The 27,492-nt window shown below is 36.1% G+C and overlaps 1 protein-coding gene across 1 annotated transcript in view; it reads left to right on the top strand.

Moving 5' to 3' along the window:
* Nucleotides 1-27,492, top strand: part of SYCP2L (synaptonemal complex protein 2 like) — an 83,357-nt gene that overhangs the window by 20,703 nt on the left and 35,162 nt on the right. The window contains exons 11-22 of the mRNA XM_044683617.1: nucleotides 2,566-2,600; nucleotides 3,141-3,283; nucleotides 3,972-4,024; nucleotides 4,478-4,523; nucleotides 9,084-9,176; nucleotides 9,273-9,333; nucleotides 13,261-13,406; nucleotides 17,265-17,367; nucleotides 18,619-18,713; nucleotides 22,888-22,945; nucleotides 23,033-23,117; nucleotides 26,489-26,546. Coding sequence (XP_044539552.1) covers nucleotides 2,566-2,600; nucleotides 3,141-3,283; nucleotides 3,972-4,024; nucleotides 4,478-4,523; nucleotides 9,084-9,176; nucleotides 9,273-9,333; nucleotides 13,261-13,406; nucleotides 17,265-17,367; nucleotides 18,619-18,713; nucleotides 22,888-22,945; nucleotides 23,033-23,117; nucleotides 26,489-26,546 — 976 coding nt within the window. The remainder of the gene's footprint in view (nucleotides 1-2,565; nucleotides 2,601-3,140; nucleotides 3,284-3,971; nucleotides 4,025-4,477; nucleotides 4,524-9,083; nucleotides 9,177-9,272; nucleotides 9,334-13,260; nucleotides 13,407-17,264; nucleotides 17,368-18,618; nucleotides 18,714-22,887; nucleotides 22,946-23,032; nucleotides 23,118-26,488; nucleotides 26,547-27,492) is intronic.

Below are 27,492 nucleotides of genomic sequence, written 5' to 3'. Positions count from 1 at the left end.
CCCCCTCCAAAAAAAACCCTTCCCATTCGATGTCTTATACCAACCAATGATATAGTGATATCAGGTTGGAGAATGTTGTGATATGGAAGGGATATCTGTTTTATAGACAGAAATATGAAACTATGTGTGGAATAAATGCAAAATGAATGGTAGTTAGGGACAGGAGGTACTGAAAGTTGGGAGATTGAGAGGTTTTGATGTGCTCTATCTGACCTGTGTCCTGAAGGAAGAGAGAGATTCTCAGAGGTGAAAGAGAGAAAGTTGCCTATCACACATGGGGGATGGCCAAGGACAAAGCCATGGAAGAGGAGATGGAGAATCCTGTGTAAGAACTGGAAAGATAATTTCATTGGTTTGAAGAGTGTAGGAAGTAGAATAATGTATACTGAGGTTGAAAGGATACATTAGGCCAACATCGTTATTAAGGGCTTTAATAGACAGAGGAGTTATTGTTAGTTTAAATTTGCTGCTAAGCCTTCAAGGTTTCATGAGTAGAGTAGCTTTAGGAGCCTTTGCCAGTTATGTGAAGGCTTAGATGGGGTCAGGGGACCACAAAGAGGGATTGGAGGAAGACTCAAGAAGCTATTTGCAGGGGCGGCTAGGTGGCTCCATAGATTGAGAGCCAGGCTTACAGATGGAAGGTCCTGGGTTCAAACCTGACCTCAGACACTTCTTGGCTGTGTGACCCTGGACAAGCCACTTAACCCATTGCCTAGTCCTTACCACTCTTCTGCCTTGGAACCAATACACAATATTGGTTCTAACACAGAAGGTAAGCTTTTCTAAAAAAAAAAATGAGACTACTGAAATAGTCTAGGCAAGAGATGATGAATGCTTTGATCTAGGGTATGGCATGAATAGTAAAGCAAAAATGTAAGGGATGTGGAGAAAAGAGAATCTACAAGAGTTTGGCAAATAAATAAGAGTGAAAAGGCAAGATGGCAAAACTGGATGATTGAAATAGGGAATGGAACTTGTTGGTTATCAGTAACATATAAAGATTTTTGCAGTGGTTGAATTGGGTTTTGGATAAGAAATTCTCAGATTGACACTTCCCAGCTGTGTGACCCTGGGCAAGTCACTTGACCCCCATTGCCTTCCCTTACCACTCTTCCACCTATAAGTCAATACACAGAAGTTAAGGGTTTAAAATAAAAAAAAAGAAAAATTCTCAGATTTATATAATACTTTTTTATAAAGAATATTCCTTCTAAGGAACTGAGGCAGTTAGTACAAGTATTACTATCTCCATTTTATAGTTGAGGCTTTCTTATAGATTAAGATAAAATTGACAAGATACTTTTATAGTTTTGATTAAATGTGATTTTACTAATTTTAATTGTATGTTCAAATGTCGAAATAATTTCTTCCAATTTTTAGTCTTTAATGTAGTCCTTTGATATAGGCTGTTCTGCACTTAGTGTTTAAAGTAATGCTTTTGAGCAATTCAAGATATTTCTGTGCTTTAAAGATGAGGATCATAAATATGGAAAAACTAGATAGCTTATTTAAATTTAAATAGCATTAGTTGTTTTACTATTTCACTGTATTTTTCTTTAGAGCTTCATTAGATAAGCATTATTTAGATGACTGATTACTGAGAAATAATGGTTTTATTTTTTGAACTATAGTTGGAAATTCCCAGAAGGCTTTTTAAATGATATTTATAAAATGGATATCTTAATTTTAACTTCATCAGTGTCTGATTTTTTACTTTGTATTTATTTAAACCAGTGATTCCCAAAGTGGGTGCTACCACCCCCTAGTGGGTGCTGCAGCGATCCAGGGAGGCAGTGATGGCCACAGGTGCATTTATCTTTCCTATTAATTGCTATTAAAATTTTTTAAAATTAATTTCCAGGGGGCTAAGTAATATTTTTTTTTCTGGAAAGGGGGAAGGTAGGCCAAAAAAGTTTGGGAACCACTGGTTTAAACTATATGTGATGTATAATAATATAGGGTGAAAAATTATGTATACATAAAATTACACTTATATAATATGTAATTAGGATAATATAGTTATTCATTTAATAACTGCAGTCTCATGAATTTACAAGTCAGGTCCTGATTTGAAAACTGATACATATTCAAATGCAGAATGTATTTGTATCACAAAAAGCAACTATCAGAAGGCCTGGTGAAACTGAATTTCCATTAGATGGCAGATTTACTTTCAATGAGTATAAATGACCATTTTTTATAAGAGGTGTGAAGCATAGACTCAGGACTTTAAAGCTCTAATACATCATTTCAACAATGTGAAAACTGGGGCACAAAGAGAGTACAGTAAATAGAACCTTATCTTCATTTATAAGTACCTCAATTGGCTGTTTATCAGGATAAAAAATTAATTCATTTAGCCATTTAATATATGTCCAGGAAATCTTCCCCCCCTTTAAAAATAGCCTACCATTTTTATACTGAACCCCCAAACATCCTTAATTCCTTTTTTTAATAGTAGATGAAATTTTACCTAATTTAATCTATTGTTTGTATATGCTCTTAGTATTTATTCTGTAATTTAAATGAACTCATGTATCATGTATCTATTAATTTTTTTTCTAGGAAAGGCCTTGCAAAGGCAATTCCAGAAACAGGTGGTAAGATGTTTAGAAGCATTATTAATTAGTGATACTCTGTTGTATTTTTTTCTTTGCTGCTGTTTGATATACTTGTATGAGAATTAAACTCAGGTCTAGTTAAAATAGAGATATTATTTTGATAATACAAAATAATTAAAATATTAGCCATTATTTCAGTTACTGTGGAAAGTCATGTTGGATAATCTTACTTTGTATTTCTATTACATAGGAACTTTTAATACACTTGTACACTTAATTTAAAATTTTATTTATAAATTTATATATTTTACAAATAGTTCTTAAATATCCTTTTGCATTTTAAGGATTCCTATAATATTCCTTTAATCTAAATGTAAATTCCTTGAAGCTGTATGTAGAGTAGGTTGAAAGATAATATCAAAATACTAACTACAGGTTAATGAAGTAAATTTTACTCCTCTTAAAGAAGCAATAATTGTTTCGGAAGAGGAAATTTTCAAGGGCAATTTAGTGCTTATTTGTGGAATTATTTTGCTTTATAATCAAAATATAATCACTTCTGATACTTTTTGTCTTTAGATTATGACCTGCAAGCTGCTCTTTCTGAAGCCTTGTGCAGGATGGTGAGCAAAAAGTCACGAGCTGACCTTGCCTATAGATGGTTCGAAGATGACATTATTGCTTCAGCTTTCAAAGAGATACGGGACAGAGAATTTGAGACGGTGAGAGACCCTATCTAGAAAATTCAGTTTGAAGATATTCAACACTTACATAAAATGGTGGCACTCAAAAAAGTAGAAGCTATATGGTTACAGATCTTAAGAAATTTAAATTATCACTGGAGACCTGTGTGTATAAGACAAAAAGAAAATGTAAGATAGTATGTTAAAATATGTCCTATGGACAGTTGCTACCTGAGTGACTATGGGCAAGCCACTTGAACATCTCTGGAATTTCCTCACCTGTAAAATGAGAGAATTGTTCTGGATGACTCCTCCTTTCTATATTCTATAAATGTTTCAGGATATTGGAGTATAGTTAAATCAGATTGAATTGGAATGCATGATGAAAGAGGATGTGACTTGAATTAACTTTGAAGGATAGGAAAAGAATAGGAGGGAAAATATAGGAGGGAAAGAATAGGAGGGAACTTGAATAAAGCAATGGAAGATGGGAATTGTTGTATTTTGGTGACACAAAGTCAAAGACACAAAGAAATACATTGCAGGAACCAAGGGACTTGGACTTTGCAGATAGTAAATCTCTCTGTATTCTAGAGGAAAAAGTTGATAAGCTCAGTGGCAGTGCCTTCCACTTTTGATTAAATCTAAGATGACAATAAGAATTTTGTTTACAATTTAAATCTTTAGATAAACAAATAACAAGCCTATCATTTTCTTTATCTTTAAGGACAGTAGAAAATTTCTTAATTGCCTAAATGATAGGCTTGGCGATAAAAGAAGGTAAGAACCTCAATTCGAATACCACTGGATTTATTGGTAGTAATATGATTCTAGAAATTTCTTTGATATTTTAGAAGAACAAATTAAAAGAACACTGCTTTGGAGTTCAAGGACTTAGATTTGAATCCTACCTCAGTGATTTAGAATTTGTGTGACCTTGGGCTAGTCATTTAACTTTTGTGGTCCTCAGTTTTTCTGTCAAGGGAATTGGACTAGCTGGCTTCCAATTCCTTTCACTTCTCTATCTGCAATTGCAGTTGCATTCCTTTTCTGTTAGAATTCTGACTAACTTCATTAGTAACCAGCTTTGAAAGTTATTGGTTAGATATCTTTGCCCAACTCTGTTTAAAAGTATTTTTAAAAAATAGTTGAGTTATATGAGGATATTTGTTTATGAAACTTCTAAATTTGTTTTGCTTCAAATCAGACTTTTCTAATAGTGTTATTTTACAGGGTTTGTACATTTCCATGTGTTGCTGTCTTTGTTGATGGATATGAGGTAATGCTATCTCCTTCCCCCCCTTCCCTACTAGACATGTTCATTGCATACAGTCAATTTAATTATGATATGAGGAAATTGCCACAAAATCTTACTCTCTTGCCTCATTATGACATTATGATGTGACCTTCAGTTACTAAAAGCTTGCCAGTGGACCTGGCAGATTGTTCCATACTTGAAATATTTAGAGTTCTAGCAAGCCCACCCCAGTCCCATGTGGACTTTCTCAAAACAGCATACCCAAGCATAGAATATTGTATCATCAATTGTTTGACTACCTGCTGATGAATTATTTGGCCATAGCTATTAAGTAAAGAAAAACAAAATTGCATTCAGTCCTATGTAGCTCCTTCCATTTACATAGTGATGCTAGTAGGATTATAAAAAGGGGGGACAGAGAATGCTAAGTATTTAGATTATCTATAAACATTAACTCAGATGCTGGTAAAATGTGAGATTTTTATCTAGTTATATACCACTGGAAGACCCAATTCATATTAATTTTTACATTATCACTATACACGCATAACTAGAAGACTGAAGAAAGTTGTAGCCAAATAGGATATTTCATGGATGTTTCTTGGAAAGGCAAATAAAGGAGCAAGTGGAGTTAATTTTATTGTATTCCCCAAAGGTTATAAAAACATTATTTTGTTTTGGACATTTGCTAATCTCTTACTGCAGTACTGTTTGATAAGTAATTGCAAAAAGGCCATGATGTGGAAAATTATAGTTCCTATATCCTTGCCTTGACGAGAATAGAAAAAGTAAAAAAATATATGTCAAGAAATTGATAAGATCCTATGAGTTATCAGTGTATGCTTTGATAATTTGGCAACCTCATTGAAGAGAGGAAGAACTAGGTGAAGTCGTGGCAAAATATTGATAGAGTAAAGACTAAGAAAATCCTCAGAAGTCTCTCAGCTATCATAATGGATAATTTCTTTTAGAAAAGAACCAGAAAGTTCTGGACTGAGCAAAAGCACCAAGTAACATCTCAAGAAGAGAAATTGGTTATATTTTAAAGGACAGTAAATAATTCATTACTGATTTGGAGATCCTGACTAAATCCCATCCCACTACCAATTTATTAGAACAAAGACCTAAATAATGCAAAACTAGAAGAAAAAAGGCATGGCAACCAATGAAAACAATTTCAAGTTATTGATGTCAAGTAAATGATGTCATAAAGTAGAAGAAAAGAATATCGCCCCTATTAGAATGTAACCTTTTTGAAGATACCGAATATAGAAATTTTGTACAGAACCTTAACTGATACCAATTTTCATATCAAGGAACCCCATAGGGTCTAAAAAGTGGCCTTGGTGAATGCTTGATTTACTAAGAAGAGACATATAAGAGCCAAGGGTAATACCAGCTTATAACATAAATTCATTTAAAAAAATCTTACAAAGAAGGGTGATTGATAATTGTAAGCAGTAACCCTCATGAAACAATGGAAGGAAAAAGCAATTCAGAGAAATCTTGGCAAAAGATCAAATTAACCAGTCTTCCTGAAGGCAGTTGAATATAAAACCAGAAGAGAAACAACAAATAGATGAAAGATGGAAAAGATTTGCAATGATTTCTATAATAAATTCCTGATTTTAACATTACAGATGTACTTACAGAGGAAGTAAAAATGCCTCTCAAAGGAACAAAACTGGGAGAAACGGCTAGACTATACCAAATGTACATACAGAATATCCACAATGAAAGACATACAGTAGGTGTCATGGCCCATGGAAGAGAAGAATGGAAGGGAGGCAGCTGGTATAAATGTAGAGCAAGACAGAGAATAAGCTAGGAGGGAAATTAGCAGCTTGGCTGTGACTTCTGAGAATGGTGGTCATAGGCAAAGACTTAACCAACCAAATCAGTAGTGAGTATGGAACCACCCTAGGGGAGAGGGGGCAAACAACAACAACAATAATAAAAACAAAAAGGCAGATTAGGATGTGAAAATAAGTACATCACAATGAAAAAGATATGCTTAAGTTTTACTTTTGATTTTTTTTTTAAATTCTTACCAGGAAAAATCTTAGTCCTCAGAAATACTCTTAATTATGGGAATAGTGATGGACAATTGTTATAAACAGAATAAATGGACCCAAACCTGATGTAATTTTAGGGGACAAGAAGGATATTCTTTGCCAAAATATTTTCCCCACCTCATTGACAATGCTTAAACAAGTTAGGCATCTTTCTTACTACTGCATCTTAGATTCACTGGATTCATTTAAGCCTCAGATGAAATCTTATATGTGGGAGGCCTTTCCAGGTTCTCTTTTCTCCCTACCATTCCCTTCTCCAGTGCCTTCCTCTCTCATATCATCTTCTTTCTATTGTGGATATACATGTCTTGTATTTAATGGTATCAACACATCTAAGATATATTAAAATCCAAATATGGCTTGATTTGCTATCCATGAAATGAGTATAAGAATCTTTGCAAAAAAATCTTTTTCCTTGTGATGAACTTATGTTTTCACATCCTAACATTTTGTCTGTCTTATTCTCAGTCCAGTTGTTTTTTTCATGTTTGTCTCACTCTTCAGAATATAACCTCCTCTAAGGTGAAGACTGTTTACCTTATATTTCCAGCTTTGAGCAGCCTAGAATATAAGAACTTAATAAATGTTTTTGATTGACCACAACAGAAAATACTGCCTTTTATTTTTTATTAACATTTTTTCTCAATTATATGAAAAAACAATTTTTAACCTTTCCATTCCCCCCCAAGCCTTCTCTTCTATCTTAGAAACGATATGGTTCTGAGATAGAAGAGCAATATGAACAAGACAATTGAGGTTAAGTAAGTTGCTCAGGCTCACACATCTAAGAAGTGTCTCAAGCTAAATTTAAACCCAGGATCTCCCATCTCCAGGCCTGGCTTTCTATCTATTGTATACATAGCTGCCCCACTTTTTTTTTAATTTGAGCCAAATTCTCCCCCTCCTTCCCCTTTCCCTTCCCTGAGATGGCGAGCCATCTGATATAGATTTTACATGTGCAATAATGTAAAATATTTTTCCTTATTAGTCATTTTTTGGAAGAGAACTTGCACACACAAAAATTAAGAAAGAAATTGAAATATAGTCTACTTTGGTCTGTATTCAGACTCTATCAGTTCTGGAGGCAGATGGCATTTTTCAGTCATGAGTTTTTGGGGATTGCCTTGGATCACTGTATTGCTAAGAATAGCCAAGACATTAACACTTGTTCATTGCTGTTACTTTGTATAATATTCTGCTTCTGCTCATTTTACTCTGCGTCAGTTCATATAGGTGTTTCCAGGTTTTGCTAAAAAAAAAGCCCAAATTACTACATAACAAACTTCTCAAAAATCATTTTTGTATCAATTAGAGATGCCTTAGAACATAATGGTCCTTTCCCCCTTGGGTCTCACAAAGTACTTTGTCTTGTAGTTCTCTTATGTACCTAAGTATTTTGTATCAGTTATTTGTACTTGTCATATTCTAAACTGTAAACTTTAAGAAAAGGATCAGGCCTTATCTAAAATTTCTCTCTCCCCCAGTTCTCTGCACTTTTTATCCTATAGTGTTAACATAGGAACAAGGAACAATTTTTCTCCTTTCCTTTTTACTGTGAAATGATCATCCTATAGCCAGTGTTAAAATTTCTACTATCCTTTTTTTCCTTAAAAAATTTTTTTTTCAATTAACAACCCTCACGAGGTCATCACCTGCCCTCTCCCATTAGGGGGAAACTTCTTATAACAAACATGCGTTTATGAATATAGTTCTACAAGAAAAATGGATTTCCACACTGACCATATCCAAAAAGTATGTCTCATTCTGAATCTCGAGTCCTTCATCTCCATATCAGGAGATGGGTGGCATGTGCCACTGAATATCTGTAATCATGGTTGTTTGTGGCATTGATCAGTGTTTTTAAGTCTTCCAAAGTTGTTTGTCTTTTTACCAGGTTGTTTTTATAAATTATTCTCTTGGTTCTGCTCATTTCACTCTGTGTCAGTTTATGAAAATCTTCCCCAGTTTCTCTGAAACTATCTCTTTTATTTCTTATGGCACAATAGTATTCCATTGTATTCATATATCATAATTTGTTTAGCCATTTCTCAAACTTATGAGTATCCACCATTAAATTTTTTTCAATTACGTGTAAAAACAATTTTTAATATTTCTTTTTTAAAAATTTGAGCTCCAAATTTTCCTCTTTCCTTCAAACCCTCTTTGAGAAGGCAAGCAATTTGCTACAGGTTATATATGTGCAGTCAATGCAAAATATATTTTTGTATTACTCCAATTCCCACCACAGACAATCAGAAAGTAAAAAATAGCATAATTCAATATCTGTATTCAGACTCCTTCACCATTTCCTATTGATGTCACATGAAAATGTAATACATTGTAATGTCTAGGGGAAGTAAGCAAAAAGGTCATCATGAAATAAATAACTTATTACCACAGTTTTACCTTAATTTCATTTTTAATGAAATTAATATTTTCAGAAAAATTTGTTCTTGCTTTTTTTTGAGAATATACACGTATTATAGAAATGGTCTTTGTTTTTCAGCTGAAAAAACCACATGATGAAAATCTGGAGAAATTTTGGATTGATTTTAATATAGAAAGCAAGAGCATAACTTTCTATATAGATAATACTGAGGTAAAGATTGTTTTTGAACTCCATCTATTTAGATCCAAATGCTTCCAGTTAATTTGCGTGAAAGTATATGTACATGTTTCCTTTATTTTTCTTAAGGGTCTCCTGTGGGATTCAGTAAGACTTCTAAAAGAAGCAATTGGAGGTTTCAGTATAAAAGGTAATGACTTAATAAGCATGTCTTTTTTCTTTTTCTTTTTCTTTTTAACCCTTAACTTCTGTGTATTGGCTTCTAGGTGGAAGAGTGGTAAGGGTGGGCAATGGGGGTCAAGTGACTTGCCCAGGGTCACACAGCTGGGAAGTGGCTGAGGCCGGATTTGAACCTAGGACCTCCTGTCTCTAGGCCTGACTCTCAATCCACCGAGCCTCCCCAGCTGCCCCCAATAATAAGTATGTCTTGAAGGAGATGCTGAGTGCCTTGTTCACAGCCCCTGATCCCTCTTCTCTCCTCTGAGGCTAATGGGAAATGGGAGGACCAATCATTATCACCCAAAGAATCTGTACACAGCTTTCTAGGCATTACCACAATTGCCATTATGAGAAATCAGATAAATTAGACTGTACTTTAGCCCTAGAATTTGTTAAAATGAATATGTCACTGCTGTGGATGTTTGCCTTTTCTACTATAGATTCTTGTTTTGCTTAAAGTCCAAGAGAGGCGGCAGACCAACAGTTGACTATGGAAATAGCACTAGACCAAGAATTAGATCTGGGTTCTAATCTCTGTTCCAGTACTGTCTAGCATGCCTATCCTAGGTTTCCTCATCTAGAGACAGTGGCTAGAGTCAGGAAGACTAGAGTTCATAGCCAGCCTCAGACACTTCTAGCTGCATGACCCTGGGCAAATCCTTTAACCTTTTATTTAGTGCTACAAGCAACTAAGGCTATACTTGGAGAGAGAGTGGTGATCTACATTGCTGAAACAATTCTCTCATTGAGAATTTCCTATATCTATGGCATCCCAAGTCCAGTCCATGGGAAAAAAAAAAAACACAAAACGAAACAACGGATGAGTTTTATGTGTGTCCCATCAACTTGGAAATGTATTTTGATTAAAAATAGGTGTTCAAAATTATTGCCCATCTCCTGACAGAGAGGTGATAGACTATTAAGAAGAAGACACTCCTTTCCTTCCTTATTTTCTGTCTTAGTATTAATTCTAAGCCAGAAAAGCTGCAAGGCTTAGGCAGTTGGAGTTAAGCGACTTGTCTAGGGTCACAAAGTTAAGGAAGTATCTGAGAACAATTTGAATCCAGATCCTTCCAACTTCCAGACTTGATGCCTTATCTACTCTGCTACCTACCTGCCCTATGAGATACTTTTCCAAATATGCCCAGTATGGATATTTGTTTTTATTAAATGTAGTTGTTGGTTACAAGAGATTTTTTTTCTTTCTTTTTTTTTTTTTCAGATGGAGGTGGAAAGAAAAAAGTTTAGTGGTTAAAAAAATTTTTTTAAATACATGGAAATCAAACCAACACAGAGAACATAGGTGGAATTTGAGGTCTCTTAATCAGGGCACTTATAGGATAATTGCCAAATTTTTAGACTGGAATGGGTCCCTTAGGGGCCTTCTAGTCCAACCCCTTCATTTTACAGTGAGGAAATTGACTTCTGGAGAGATTGCAGGACTTGTCCAAGGCTCTTTGACTTCAAACCCATTGTAACTAATATTAGAATTTCCTTCAGAGTAGGAAGAAACAGTTATTAGGTTTTTCAAGAGCTGCCCTTTTTGGGGGGCCATTAGCCGACTGAGGCAGAATTGGTGCCAGTGATAGTTGGGCCTTCCAAGTTGATTCCCGACTGTGATTGCACCTGAGCAACCTGAGCAGGGAATCTCAAAAGAAAATAGGAAGTGGAACTTTTGCTTGTTCAAAGTTACATAGTGTGTATATATGCATTGTGTATAGCTGTATATTTGTATTATAATTACTAACACAGTTTAGAGTTACTAACAACCTTAGGGAAAGGTAGTTTTAGGGACTTTTGGAATAAAAGAGTTAGATTAGGGAAAGTCACTGTAGTAATAAGAATAAGTAATTATATATAGCCATGTACTGTACATAGTTATTACTAACAAGATAACCTTAACATACTAATGACTTAGAACTTAGAGTATTAACACCATTAACACCATTAATATAGCTTAAGTAAGATACTAACACAAAAATTAGAATTAGATATTTATGATTATACCTAAACACAATTTTATAGTTTTCCTACAAGCACTTTGCTTGAAGAATTTGACCATATTTAATGCTTTGTTATGTTATAAGACAGATAGCAAGTTGAGATACAATTTAACCTTTTGCAAGTTTATATCTCATTGTTTCAAAGATATTTTTATTGCATTCCTTAGATATAATTATTGCAACCTGGATTTGCTGCAAAGATATGTTTTGCAAAGTTAGAGAAAAGTTGATTGTTACACACTTGTGCTATTTTGTTTCATATATTGTCATGCCTGTATATATGGAAACTCTATTTTTTCCCTTTGTTTACTTTCCTTTCCCTTCTTAGACAGTGATAGACAGTTAGAATAAGGCATAGGAATAACTTTATGTTATTAGAAATAGAGAGCACAGTTTTAAGTTGTTAAGAATAGGGAGGTTAGTTTAGATAGAGTGTGGGAGAAGGTGATGTGTACAAAAGCATGAAGTCTGCAAAATTTCCAGTGGAAATTCTAGGTACTAGAAAACCAGGGTTACTGTGGGATCCATATTTCTGAGAGGGGTTCAAGCTGCATCACAGAATTCCATAGTGTCCTTCAGAACTCTAAGGGAGGGGGCAGTTAAAGGCAGTTGGAGTCCTGGTTAAAAAAAGTCAGGTCACCATTCTTTCAGGGTCCTGATTCTTGGCTCTGGGCACACATACTCTCTGTGTAGCTGCTGGAGCCATTCAGACTCTGACAGCCAAGACTGCTTTACTTTGTTAGACCTTCAAGCAAGACCACAGTCTGCCTTAGTTTAGCTATCTAGGTTTAGAAAGAAGAATATTTAGGGGCTTAGATAGGAGGTCAGCCATTCAAGATACATTTCCCCCTTTGGGGGAAGGGGCTGCTTATTAGACATAGCTGTTTTAGGTAGCTTCCCCTTACCTATCATTCCTAAACCATTTCCCCCTTCCTATTCCCAGATATCATTAAACCCTTATCATCTAGGAACTGGGTCTGGATACAGATAAGTTGAGGAAATACTCACATCTTCCATAAGCCAAGTTCCTCTTATTAGTGGCTCTGAAGTTGATCCTAACTTCTGAGCCAGTGGGCTGCTCCTAAGACATCAAGCCTCACCTATTCTATACTGTGGGAAAATAATACATACAGAGAAAGATATTATCAAAAGGGGTTTAATCTTTATCCACTTACCATCTTGGTCCAGACGTTGCCAAACTAGATTATCCTCTATAACCAGACAGTTAAATGACTTCCAACTGCTTATAGGGAGGTGGGGAGGTAGAGTACTCCACTGGCTCTTGCCCCTCCCATCCAGTCAAGTCTGCCTGCTTCTCCAAAGACCAGGGATTGGGGAGACTCCGTTGCCACTCACCCATAATCTTACAGTTTCCCTAATCCTACAGAAGGTAGCAAAGATACAGCGCACAATTTTTTTTCTTAGTTTTGGAGGATTCAGTTGATATTTTTCATGCCTACAAGAAATTATTATCTATTTAGCAATTTATAGAACCATAAAGCCTCAACTTCCACTCCTCCTCCTCATAGACCATTCACTTGATATTTACTTTTAAAAAGATCATTTTTTTAGTCAGAGACTGACAGACTACTTTGTTATGATGTCATAAAAGGGGCGGGGGAGTAATTTATCTTTTCCAGTCGAAAGACCACATGCTAAGGGTCATTTTGACACTAGTGATGGAGTCTGATAAAACAACTTTTAAAAATATCCCACCTACCCCCATATCAAATTTATCTAGTGTCAGGTCTATGCAAGTACTTACCCTAGAAAATTTGGGTAGGCAGCAATGATGAGCAAACATGTTCTGATTTGGCAACCTGAATTTACACAAAGAGTAAAGCAAATCTTGAAGTATATCTGCTCTAAAATATGTCCTCTTTTTCTTTTGATAGAAGCTGAAAAAAAGATACTTGTCATTTACATGAGGAAATCTCTTCTTTTCAATAACAAAGAAGTGAAGAAAATAGAAATACATTTTGATTTACAAACCAACATACTAACGACGTGCATGAAAGTTTTTGGAAAAGACAAATACCTGGCAAGTTCATTTATTTTCAGGTTTTGCTCACTTAAAAACATTTCAGTATTCATGATTCTGCAAAGTTTTTGTTTGGCATTAAAATCTGTCTTCAATGATATAAGTGTTAGAAAGTTTGAGATCTTTGGAAGTGGTGGTAATTTTGTTCACTTCTTAACCTTGAAGAAATGCAATATCACAGGCTATGTGGAATTACTTTCCTGTTTCCCTTTCCACAAATCCCATTTTTCTTGTTTCATGCTGAGTACTAAGGATTGGTCTGCTTGCTTATTTGGTCATTACTACTACTTGTTTCTACAAACTTCATTACTCTCCAGATATTCCATAGAAAAAAATTCAGATTTTGAAATTAATCCTTATTCTGAAATGAATACATAGTCCATTTTTTAAATTTATAAGCCCTCTGAGGACAAGAGTTATCTTACTTTTTTTTTTCCTAACCCTTTCTGTCTTGGAACCCATATCCATCCATGATACAATACCTGGAAGAGCTAGGCAATTGGGGTTAAGTGACTTGTGTTAAAATCATTATCTGGGACAAGATGGATGCCACCTTGAATGACAGGGCTGGCAATTGAGAATTTCGGAATGTTCCCGGGTTTTGTGAGCCAAGGGCAAAAATCAGTTGGCCCTACCCTATAAATACCCCCAAGGAACAACAGTTGGGAGCTCAGATTTGAGCAGACTCTTTTGGAGCAAGGACTTGGGATGGAGGGAGGTGAAGGGTGGAAAGGGTAGGCCTGAAACCTGTAACCTGTACCTGACTGAAAGAGAGCTAGTGATCAATCAACACCATTGACATTAGAGCTGAGAGAGTATACCGATTCATCTATCAACATCAACAGCTTTTCCTAATCTCTGGCTTGGCTGTGCCCAGGTCAGGTCAGAGTTAGTGAGAGGGTAAAGACCTCCAGTTTCTACAAGCCTAGCAATCTCCAGATTTGATCAACAATTAGATTAATAGCTAATCAATTAGCAATAGGGTTCCCAGATCCTCAATCCTGTTACCTTGTTTTCCTTACCTCATTAATAGTTTCAATATAGTGTTTTACCAACTAGTACCTTTCCTGAATGGTTATTATACCAAAGCCCTTGGGAAGGGGAGATCAATATGCAGTCAGATAATGTTTCCAATAGCCAATCAATAGCCCTTATCAACATCTAATCCAACCTCAGGTTGGGACCTAGAAAGGTTAACCATCCACTCAACCTCTCAGGGGTTCCCTGCCAGAGCAAACTGTTAGAAGGGAACAACTGACAGGCTTAATCAAGCCTGTCAGGGAGGAGAGACATAAATTATATCAACAGCAATTGTGAGAGGAGTGTGTGTTTCTCCCTCACCAATTATAGCCAGCCTAGGCCTGGGCATACAATCCCTCTTCCATTCCTACTATCTCTGAGATCCACATATACAATCAATTATCAAGAAGATCCAGGAGACAGACATAGATAGGGATATAGACATATTCTATCCACCACCAAACGCATTTCCTTTTAACACTTGCCCAAAGCCACACAGCTAAAAAGTGTCTGAGGTCAGATTTGAGCCCAGGTCTGGTCCTCCATATACCGTGCTACCTAAATGCCCCTAAGAATTATGTTATTATGGGAGCAGCTGGGTAGCTCAGTGGATTGAGAGCCAGGCCTAGAGACGGGAGGTCCTAGGTTCAAATCCGGCCTCAGACATTTCCCAGCTGCGTGACCCTGGGCAAGTCACTTGACCCCCATTGCCCACCCTTACCACTCTTCCACCTAGGAGCCAATACACAGAAGTTAAGGGTTTTTTAAAAAAAAAGAATTATCTTACTATGTCTTATGTCCCCAGTGCTTAGTATTGTTCCATTCATAACAATTCATAAAGTTAATTTGTGTAACACAACAAACTCTAATGAACTGGCTTTTAGTTACTTTAAGGCTTTTTATTGCTGTTAAGTCATTTTTCAGACACAACTGATTTCTTGTGACTCCATTTTGGGTTTTCTTGACAAATATACAAGAATGATTTGCCATTTTCTTCTCCTGCTCATTTTACAGAAGAGGAAACTAAGGCAAACAGGGTGAAGTGACTTACCCAGGGTCACACAACTAGTAAGTGTCTGAAGCCACTTACTTAGGTTTTCCTGACCCTGAGTCCAGTGGTTTTTCCACTGTACCCCTAGCTGCTTATGAAACACTTTTGTTAGGGTGTCTTCATGTTTGGAATGGCTTCCTTCCTCATCCCCTGCCCTGTTGAGTTCTTGAAGCATTTCTTCAAGGCTCAGCTCAGGTGTCACCACTAGCATGAAATCTTTTCTGATCCCTCTTTCCTCAAATTATCTTGTATTTATAAAATGTGTCCCCCATTTTAAGATAAACTTCTTGATGGCAGGAAAAGGGCTCGTTTTTGGTTTCGTATTCCCAGAGCCTAGTATGGTCCCTTGAATTTAATCAAGAAGCATTTATGAGCACCTACTGTGTAACAGGGACTACGTGCTAAGTATTCAGGATTCAAAAAAAAAAAAAGCAAAAGACAGACCCTGCTCTCAACAAGCTTACAATCTAATGCTGGTGGAGGAGAGAATAAATAAATACAATAAACAAACTATAAAGCTTATATAGAAAACAACACAGAGAAGGCCACCAGAATTGAGAAATAATGGTAGACTTTTGATAAATGTTTGCTAAATAGATATGATAAATTTCTCAAGAAACTTATATCATGGAAGAAAGGAACGGTTCACAGAAATCTGGGGGGAAATGGAGAGCAGAATGTACAGAGGTACAGACAAAATATGAGAAATTTGAGGTGAAAGAATACTTTTGTGAGGGAAGGTCAGATAAATATAATTGGTAAACTTATGTTAATATGACACTTTAAGTTTGCAAAGGACTTTCTTCACAAGTAGACAGTCCATCTATTTCATAGATAAGGAAACCAAGGTTCAGGTTAAGCAAATGGATTCACTCATGATCATACAGATATAAAGGGGCAGGTAGGTGGCACAGTGGACAATGCCAAGTCCAGAGTCAGGAAGACTTACATTTAAATCTTCTCAGACACCAGCTGTGTGACCCCAGGCAAATCATTTAATCCTGTTTGCCCATTTCCTCCTCTGTAAAATGAGCCAGAGAAGGGAATGGCAAACCATTCAAGTATCTGTCAAGAATACTCCAAATGGGGTTCTGAAGAGTCAGACACAACAGAAACAAAGAGATATTAACCCTAGCATTTGAACGCAGGTCTCCTAACTCCAAGTTCGGTATTCCTGCAGGATTTATTTTTGGGTTTTAAGGTGATTATAATTGTTTCCTAAGACACCTAAGGTGGATGGTTCTTGATAAGAATGATAGACTTGGGATCAGTTCAAATCCCACCTCAGATAATAGCTGTGTGACCCTGAGTAAATCACTTAAGTTCGTTTAGCCTCAGTTTCCTCATCTGTGAAATGGGAATAATAACAACACTGACTTACCAGGGAAGTTGTGAGGATCAAATGAGTTCTAACACATGCAGTGCTTTGCAAAGCGTAAAGAGCTGTGTTAAATCGTATTATTGTTATTCATTCTTTCAGAAGGTTTTCAGACTCTAGAACCTAGAAGGCATATCTTCATCTTGATCTATTTCTCTTCCTTTTCCATTTCCTGGCTAGACTTAGAAATGAGATGTTTGGAATTTGGACTAGAAAAAAAGGAAGGAAGCCTGAAGTGGGAGAAGGCTATTGAGTGGAGTGAGGTGCCAAAAGGCAGTTTTCCCTACTCTTCAGTCTTCTGTGACTTGGAGTTGCTACTCCCTTTATTCTGCTTAGTATTTCTCTTACAAAGAGAGTGGGGTAAAGAGGACTACTTTAAAAAAAAAACTGGTTTTTGTTTGGTTTTTAGTCAAACCCTGATGAGACAAAAAAGGAAGAACCACCAGAAATGTTTGAGAGTTTTGAGGAAGAAGACACAATAGAGATTCTCTCCTGCCATGAGGAAAAATCAGGTATATATGGAAATTAGAAGATAATCATATTGCAAATTCCTTAACATAATAAATGAGATGATCTTCAAAGACAGTAGGATGTTTTAGATTTTACTCTTAATCACTTACTATGCTTCCTCCATGATCATAACTAGATTCAGAATTCTCATAAGATCCAATCACCTTATCAGTTCAACTTTTCAGAAAGTTTTAAGTTATTGATCTTCCAAAATCCAGTGATTAGTCAATAATCTGAAATTCATCCATTTTTTTCCCTTGGGAATATAGCTGTTGCCCAAGCATTTTCCAGGCTTAGGACTAGATTATTGTCTCTTACCAGAAGGTGGCACTGACCTCATGATCTCCTACCATGCCTCAGTACAGAAGCACCAGAGGAATCCTTCAAAAAGCAAGTTTCTCTAGGGAAGCAAAGTAGAAACAAATGAAAAATTGTGATGCAAAATTGTTCTTTGGTGCTCCCCACTGAATTTGGAGGGGGAGGACCTGAGTTCAATGCTCATCTTTGATACTTGTTACTCATGTAATTTTGGACAAATGCAACAAGTCAAGTTAATAAGCATTTATTAAGAACTTCCTATGTGCCAAGCACTGTGCTAAATGCTGGGGATACAAATATGAGAAAAAAGGAGCTTACGTTCTGATGAGAGAAAAAAATACACATAGAAGAGTCAAAGGGAAGGAGAATGGTAGGTACCCATGTAGGGAGATGGGGGTGAAAGCTGGAGAGACAGAAGCAGAGTCCACAGGGGAATAAAGGATACCTGGCCCAAGCCTCACTTCAAAATGGAAGTTCTGGGAGAAACCACTGAGAGAAGGAGACAATAAAAGCAGAAGGACCTTCCAGAGTGAGAAAACAATTGAGATATAGTGGTGTCCAGGAGACCTTTCTGGTCCTCTATTTCCTCATTTGTAAAATAAGGGGATTGAGTGAGACTGGGATTCCTTCTAGTTCTAAATATGTGATCTTCTGGTTAATGAACTTATTTGTGTAAGGTATAAATAGAAGGAAATAGTAACTCTCCCAGGAATACTTTAGCAAGGGACAAAATTTCAAACAAAAGAGTGAATGATATAACTTCAGATAACAACAACCAGTTGGGAAAGAATTTTTTTGGATTAGGATATCCCTAAAATCATAGTATATATGTAGCCAAATATTTGAAGCATCTTTTGATGCCAGTAGTCTAAAACTAAGAGATGACTGTTTCTAAAAAAAAAACTATTTACTTTTCCCTCAAATATTTTCCAAAGCACAAGAACCCACGTGCCAGAAAGAATCTGTGAATGATGGTAAAACTGATTCTCTTCATGAACCTTCTCAATTAGCTGAACAGTCTGAGACAACAGTAAGTATGGAATATTTAGATGTTTGATACCTGAAGTCTATGTACTATTAGTCTGTTAAAGATGGGATTTGAACAGGGGTTCTTAACCTGGGGTTTGTGGATAGATTTCAGGGAGGTCTCTGAATCTGGATATGAAAAATTATATCTTTATTTTCATCACACTTTAACTGAAATTTGGTGTTTTCTTCAATGATTTAAAATTATTATTCTCAGAAAAAGGGCCTGTAGGCTTTACCAAACCACCAAAGATAGAGGGGGGAGGGTGTCGGTGAGACATATAAAGTTAATCTCTGAGTTAGAGGTTGAAGATTGTGATAGATTTCCTTTCTTTTGGAATGAAATCTTTTAAAAATTAAGTTAAAAAAAAGTTAATGACCATCTCTCTTTCTCCTACCCTTACCTCCAATGGAAAAAAAATTTCTCATAACAAATATGTGTAGTCAAGCAAAACAAACTCCCTCATTGGCTAGGTGCAAAACTGCATGTTTCATTCTGTATATTATGTCCTTTACATTTCTGTCGGGGTAGGCATTCTTCATTACTGGTCCTCTGGAACCATGGTTTGTCATTTCATTGATTAAGTTCTTGTCTTTCATATTTATTTGTTTTTACATTGTATTTATGATATAAATAGTCCTTCTGGCTCTGCTCGCTTCACTCTGCATCAATACATGTAAGTCTTTCCAAATTTTTCTGCAAATGTCCCTTTTATCATTTCTTAAGGCATACTAGTAAACAGTTCCTTGAGATCACCCCTTTTAATGCTATTTGGATCCTCATTTCCAGAGCAGCAATCAATTTTATCAGTAGCTGATTTTATCTAGCTGAAAGCATAGATAGCATACTTAAGTAACTTAAAGCTTTCACATTAGAAAAGATAGCTAATATATTGTATGACAGCAGAATTAGAATGCAGAGACAATCTCAACAGACAAGAAAAATGAACCATATATAAGAGGATGAAATGTAATAGGGACAAATGTGGAATTCTACAGTAAAATGTAAAAAAAAAGTTTGAAATAAGGACTTAGATATATGCCCACAGGCAGGGCAGCTAGTTGAAGCAGTGGATAGAATGCTGGGCTTTGGGGTCAGGAAGACTCATCTTCCTGAATTCAAATTTGACCTCAGATATATACTAATTGTGTGACCTTGGGCTAGTCACTTAACCTTGTGTGCCTCTGTTTCCTCATCTATAAAATGAGATAGAAAAGGAAATGGCAACCCAAATAGGGTCATGAAGAATGAGACATAACTGAAAAATGACTTAACCACAACAATAATATGCCTATATTAATAATGTGAAAAAAATAAAGTTTGATTCACATTTACCTGGTAGTCAACAGTGTGACTTAGCAGTTGAAAAACCTCATTCAATCTCACAACTCATTTATATAATAGAATTTCCACAACATGAGAAGCTACAGTTCTGTTATATTTTTTCCTGGTCAGACCATATTTAGAACATTATATTCAGAGATTTTGTGTCATTTCAAGAGGGACATTGATATGCTCATTAATGATATCCTCAAGTTATATGCTTGATATAGTTGGAGGGCAACCAGAATGGTAGGGGACTTTGAAACCATGCCATATGAGCATCAGTTGAAGAAACTAGGAATTGTTTGCCCCGGAGAGGAGAAAGCTTAGGGGTTATGCAGTAATTGTCTACAAGATTTGAAGGGCTATCGTGTGAAAGAAGAATTAGGCTTTTTTTGTTTGGATGGAGAGAGCAGAACTAGGGAAAAGGATAGAAGTTAGGCTGATTTTTTTGCAAAGGGAGGAGTTGGACATTTCTGAGAATGGAAGGAGCTGCTTCGTGAAGCAACATAGTTCCCCTTCCTCCATCAGAAATGACCACTCAAAAAATCTTTATAACGAAAAACTCAGACAGGGGTCTAATTACTCAAATATACAAGGAGTTAAAGCAATTGTATAAAAAATCAAGCCATTCCCCAGTTGATAAATGGGCAAGAGACATGAATAGGCAATTTTCAGGTAAAGAAATCAAAAGTATCAATAAGTACATGAGAAAGTGTTCCAAATCTCTAATAATTAGAGAAATGCAAATCAAAACAACTCTGAGGTATCACCTCACACCTAGCAGATTGGCTAAAATGAAAGAAGGGGAGAGTAATGAATGTTGGAGGGGATGTGGCAAAATTGGGACATTAATGCATTGCTGGTGGAGTTGTGAACTGATCCAGCCATTCTGGCTGGCAATTTGGAATCATGCTCAAAGGGCTATAAAAGAATGCCTGCCCTTTGATCCAGCCATACCATTGCTGGGTTTGTACCCCAAAGAGATCATTGATAAACAGACTTGTACGAAAATATTTATAGCTGCGCTTTTTGTGGTGACAACAAACTGGAAAAGGAGGGTATGTCCTTCAATTGGGGAATGGCTGAACAAACTGTGGTATATGCGGGTGATGGAATACTATTGTGCTAAAAGGAATAACAAACTGGAGAAGTTCCAGGCGAACTGGAGAGACCTCCAGGAACTGATGCAGAGCGAAAGGAGCAGAGCCAGAAGAACATTGTACACAGAGACTGATATACTGTGGTAAAATAGAATGTAATGGACCTCTGTACCAGCAACAATGCAATGACCCAGGACAGCTCTGAGGGATTTATGGTAAAGAAAACTACCCACATTCAGAGGAAGGACTGCAGGAGAGGAAACACATAAGAAAAGCAACTGCTTGAACGTATGGGTCGGGGTGTACATGATTGAGGGTGTGGACTCGAAATTACCACACCAATGCAACCACCAACAATTTGGAAATAGGTCTTGATCAAGGACACATGACAAAACCAGTGGAAATGTGCGTCGGCCATGGGTGCGGGGAGTGCAGGGGGTGAAGGGGAAAGTAGGAGCATGAATCATGTAACCATGTTAAAAATGATTATTAATAAATGTTTAAAAAAAAAAGAAAAAAAAAAGAAATGACCACTCAGAGGATGGAATGATATTTGTTTGAGATAATAGAGGATGTATGCTTCAAGAAGACTCTGGGCAAGACCTCTGACATTCCTTACAGCTCTAGAATTCTGAGAATGTCTGTATTGGGAAATATCTTCTGGAAAAGACAAGCAAGCATTTTATGATTTCTTTCCTAATATTACAGGTTTTCACAACCTAAAATGCTGCCTTGGTCAATTGCAGATGATGTTAGCATGGATTAATGGAATAGTACTGAACTTTAATTCAGCAGGACCAGAGTTAGAACCCTAGCTCCAAAGTGGATGACTATGTAAACTTGGGCACCTCATTTAACTTCCCTGAGATGCAATTTTTTAATCTGTAAAATTAAGATCAGTAATCAACATGGGGCAGCTAGGCAGTTCAGTGAATAAGAGAGCTAGGCCTTGAGAGGGGAGGGCCTGGGTTCAAATCTAGCCTCCACTTCCTAGCCTTGAGGCCCTTAGTCACTTAACCCCAGTTGCCTAGCCCTTACCATTTTTCTCCCTTGAAATCTGTACTTAATATCGATTCTGAGACAGGAGGTAAGGATTTTTTTTAATCAATGAATATTTATTGCCTACTATCTGGTAGGCCCTGTGATAGCTATTGGCTAATAATACATACACTATCTATCAGGAATATTTTGAAAGGAAATAACTTTGTAAATCTTAAAGCACTGTATCAACATGAGTAGGCTTACTTGATTTCCTAAAGCATTCTCTTATGCATATCAAGATCATAGGAAATTCCTTCACAGATAAAATCATAAAGCTAAGTCTGTTTAGTATTTCTTTAATTATCAGCATCAAGCAAACAATAAAACAGAGAAATGTGAACTCACCATTGTCATAGCTGTCCTTCCCAATGCAATTTCCAAATAGATGGTTTCCCTATAGTTGGTGAGGTCATCCAGATGTTCCTGTTTGTGGATGACATTGTGCTGATTGCATCAAACTTCAGAATACCACAATGTCTCCTCAATAAAACAAATTTCTTGGGGCCTGTTCAAAGAAAATTAATGCATGAAGCATAGACTACATCCTTCAAATTAAGCAGTTTCATTTATAAGATGGATTAGTGCTTTGGTCCAAAGACAGGATTTGTATCAGCCCTCCTCCATTGCCTAACAGTAAGTGTTAGTAAGTAATTTCTGTCTCAAATTATTTAACTCTACACACACAATTCTTAACGTTTTTTTTTCCACAGAAAAGTGTTGTAAGTAATACTTCAGCTAACTTCTTGGAACTGGAAAGCCCAAATCAAGGTTAGTTAGAATTGTTAACTATAATTAGTAGGGTTTGCATGCCACATTTAAATGCTTAATGATTTTTTTAAAATTTTCTCCAAGTAGAAGTAATTGCTTCAAAATGGAACTCTTTAGATGGCCTGAAAGAAATGGATAAAATTCTGGTTCCTAAGTTAAATGAGGAGCCCAGGTAAGTGATTTCCAAAATACAAATGAAAATGGTGAATGCTAACAAAATGAATTTTTTTAAAAAATTAAATTAAAAATTAACACTTTTTGGATGCAAATACAAAAGAATATAAATCAAGGATACCAAAAGAAAATAAAGATAATCTACGCTTTCAGGGAGCTCACATTCAGATTAGGGGAGGCTATATATATATATATATATGTGTGTGTGTGTGTATGTATAGATAGATAGATAGATATAGTGGAAAAAAAGAGTTATGGTTGGCCCAAAGGTGTAACTGCAAAGTGGATGTCAAGACCTGGAATCTTTGAGGTGCATTGGCAAGGCAGATAGTAATGTCTGGAAATCTAGGGGACATAATGGCCCGGTGACCTGGAGGTTGCAGTGGGATGGTAAAGCCCTATAGTCTGCCATCTTACCAGAAGGATTCTAGTTGCAGACTTCCCAGTCACCTAAGTGATATTAGTGTCTATAGTTGATTTGTCAGTGCTAATGTGATGACTATACTAATATATAATAAAATGTCAATGTCTGGGGTTCCCTCTTTTCTTTTATTTCTTGGAATGAAAATGCTTTCTTGCCAGATAGTTTAAGGGAAATATTCCCCTGTAGCTAGACATCACCATTGGCTTATGTTATATCATTTGGGATGCAGATAGCCTTTCTTCTTTATATCTCCCATGGTACCTGAAATTGTACCATTATATTGTTGCCAGGAGAGCCTATATATATTTATTAGATAGATAATGCATTAATCCTTTAAATGTAAGGAATCATGTGAATGTGCTTTACCAAATGATCTAGCATGACCTGAGAGATTGGGGCACAAGTCTGGTGGATAAAAAATAAGTTTAGAATATATATATATATAAAGTAGTCTCAGGCAGGATGCTATGCTGGAAGGGCTTATATAGCCTGAAGGCAGCAAAAGCCCAATAGATAAAAGGAAATTAGGAGTCCCATTTTATTATGTGGTTCATTTTGTATACACTGAAGCAAAAGGTGGCAATTTTTCATTGGTGTGTGGTTCACTTCACTGACACACATCCTGACCCTTCTATTCAGTGATTGATCATCTCCATGAATTGCTACAGATGAAATGATATCACTTAATAATATACCACAAAGAAATTGTGAACTGATCCAACCATTTTGGAGGGCAATTTGGAATTATGCCCAGAGGGCTATAAAACTGTGTATATTCATAAACCCAGCAATACTAGTGCTATCCCTGGGTCTTTTCCCCAAGGAGATCAGAGAAGAAGGAAAATAACCTTTATGTTATAAAATATTTATAGCAGCTCTCTTTGTGGTGGCAAAGAACTAGAAATCAAGGGAATATCTATCAACTGGAGAATGAACAAACTGTAGCATGTGATTGTGATGTAATAATACCATGCTGTAAGAAATGAGTGGATTAATTTCTTAAAAACTTGGAAAGAACTATATGAAATGAAGAGTGAAGTGAGTATAACGAAGAGAACATTATATGCAGCTTCAGATTTTGTATCTGAAGAATAATTTGTGAATGTTCAATTCCAGACAATGAATGGAGGAATGGAATCAAAAAAGACATAATTTATATATTTTGCTGAATGATACCTATTATGATGTGGGGAGGGAAAGGGCAGAATAATTAATTAATTAAAAATAATATACTATAAATCAAATTCTATGCACTGACACATTTCTCCATCCAGATGAAAATTTAAATTCATTCCAGAGAAGGTGGGGTGCTGAGAAAAGAAGTTGAATACAAACTTTTCACTTTAGCATTTGATTCTGGGGTTCACCCCCAGTTAATTAAAAGATCAGCTGGGGACTAACTCCAGCTAACTAGACGAGGTCAAGACAATGGAGTCTTAATAGAGTAATTTCATTTTAGAGACACTTCCTTCTTTGGAAAATAGATACTTACCTCATAAGATACTCAACATTTCAAATGATCACTTTGTTTTCATATTTCATACATAATCAAATCAAAGAGGCATCCCCTCTTTGAGTAGGATAGTACTCAAAACTGTTACCTCTGAGGGAAAATGTGGCATAACAGAAAGAGTATTAAATCTGAAGGCAGACCTAAGCTTACATCTTGTCTGAGATATTTGTTTATGGTGTGACCATTGATGGGCAAATTGTTTAAATTTTCTAAGCCTCAATTTTATGTGTAAAATAGAGATAGGCACTACAAATATTCCTATTTCCCAGAATTATTAAGGGTTATCAAGAGAATATATATATATACACACACATATATCTGAATATATGCATGTATGCATACACAAGGCACTTTAATAGCTTAAAACTATATTAAGACTTTTTGTGGTGGGAGGGGGCAGTTAAGTGGCTCAGTGGCCTAGACATGGGAGGTCCTAGGTTCAAATTTAGCCTCAGACATTTCCTAGCTAGATGACCCTGGACAAGTCACCTGTAACCTCCATTGCCTCCTCTTACTTCTCTTCTGGCATAGAACCAATAGATGGTATTGATTCTGAGACATGAGGTAAGGGCTTTTTTTAAAAATAGGACTTTGGGAATGCCTTGTATATGAATAAATTTATATGTGTACATAAAACTTTGTTGTTCAGCTGTTTTTTCAGTTATGTCCATCTCTTTGTGACCCCATTTGGGATTTCCTCAGTAAATATATTGCAGTAGTTTGCTGTTTCCTTCTCCAGCTCATTTTACAGATGAGGAAACTGAGGCAAGCAGGATTAAGTGATTTGCTCAGGGTCACACAGCCAGTAAGTGTCTGAGGCCAGATTTAAGCTCAGAAAGATGTCTTTCTAATTCTAGGCTCAGCCCTCTATCCACTGAGCCACCTAGTTGCTCCATATAAAACTCAACACAGCTTTATGTTTTCAGAATTAACATCATATCATTTAACTAAAAAGCATCTTTTAAGCACCTAATATGTGCCAAATGCCCTGCTAGAGACTAGGGATACAAAGTCCAAGTCAAAAAAGGAATAGCCTCAGCTTTCAAGGAACTTAGTAGAAAGAGTTACTGAACTTTGAACTGGGAGACTTGGGTTTGAATACTGCCTATGACATGCCAACTAGGTGACCCTGGGCAATTCACTTGCCCTTACAAAGCCTCAGTTTCCTTATCTGTAGAAAAGACATAATGTATGCACTTCTTATATTTCAGAGTTGTTGTGAGGAAAGTGCTTTGCAAACTCTAAAGTGCTATATAAATGTGAATTTAATATTATTAGCTATTCATCCCATTTTCCTGGGAAAATAATATTATTAGCTATTCATCCCATTTTCCTGAGAAATACATTTGTTAATCAAATCTTTTCTAATAGCTTTAATATGTTATAGGATCATAAAATGTTGATTTATGATTTTTTTCTCTATTTATGCTAGCTGTAGCAATTCTTTTGTGTCTTTGACTACTCAAACATTCCAGGAGGATCTGTTGAAGGTAGGTGAAAGGCAGCAGATGCACTTGAGAGCCTTCTCAGGTATAAGTGTTTCATGTAAAAAATCTCCTTAAAAACAAATCTTTCACTCTACCACATTAATTAGAAATGAATCGTTTTTCATTGAAGAAGAATCTTGGACTTATAACCAGAAAGAACTCTAGAAGTCATTTAATAGACAGTATGGCATGGTGGATAGAGAGGTGAACTTAGAGTCAAGTAAACAATTTATCCCACTTATTACAGGTTAAGTGAACACGAGCAAGTCATTTAATTTCTTTGAGCCTCCCTTTCTTCATCTTTAAAACTCTTATAATGATTCCTTTAGTACTTGACTCAGGGTTGTTATAAGGCTCAAGGTAATATAAAACGTTTTGCAAACTTAAAATGTTTTAAAATAATGGTGGTGGTAAAGAATATCATCGAATTTACCCTTAATCCTAATCTTGAATCTTTTTTATAAGTCTTGACAAGTGTTCAGCCTCTGCTTGAAGCTTTCTAGTGTCAAAAGGTACTGCCACTGAGACTATTCATTGCACCTTTGGAAAGGTCTAAACGCTTGTTCAGGGACCCTTCATCAATTGGATCTCCCATTCTACTTAAAGAAAATTAAAACTGAGTGGTTCATTCACATTTACATAGTTGTAGCTATTGTGTATATTGTTTTCCTGTTTCTGCTAACTTCACTTTGCATCAGTTCATATAAATCTTTCTGTACTCCTCTATATTCAACATATTCATTGTTTCTTACAGCACAGTCAATATTTCCATAAAATGACCTGTTTAGTCAGTCCCTAGTTGATAGACATCTACTTTGTTTCTAGTTCTTTGCTACCAAAAAATGCTGCTCTAAAGATTTTGTGTGTCTTTGTTTCTATATCTGTTTCTCTGTCTCTGTCTCTCTCTCTTTCTCTCTCTCTCTCTCTCTCTCTCTCTCTCTCTCTCTCT

Source organism: Gracilinanus agilis, chromosome 1, assembly GCF_016433145.1.
Source record: "Gracilinanus agilis isolate LMUSP501 chromosome 1, AgileGrace, whole genome shotgun sequence".
NCBI classification, from domain to species: domain Eukaryota; kingdom Metazoa; phylum Chordata; class Mammalia; order Didelphimorphia; family Didelphidae; genus Gracilinanus; species Gracilinanus agilis.
The sequence above is the reverse complement of the archived record's forward strand: the minus strand, read 5'-3'. Positions and strand labels throughout refer to the sequence as shown.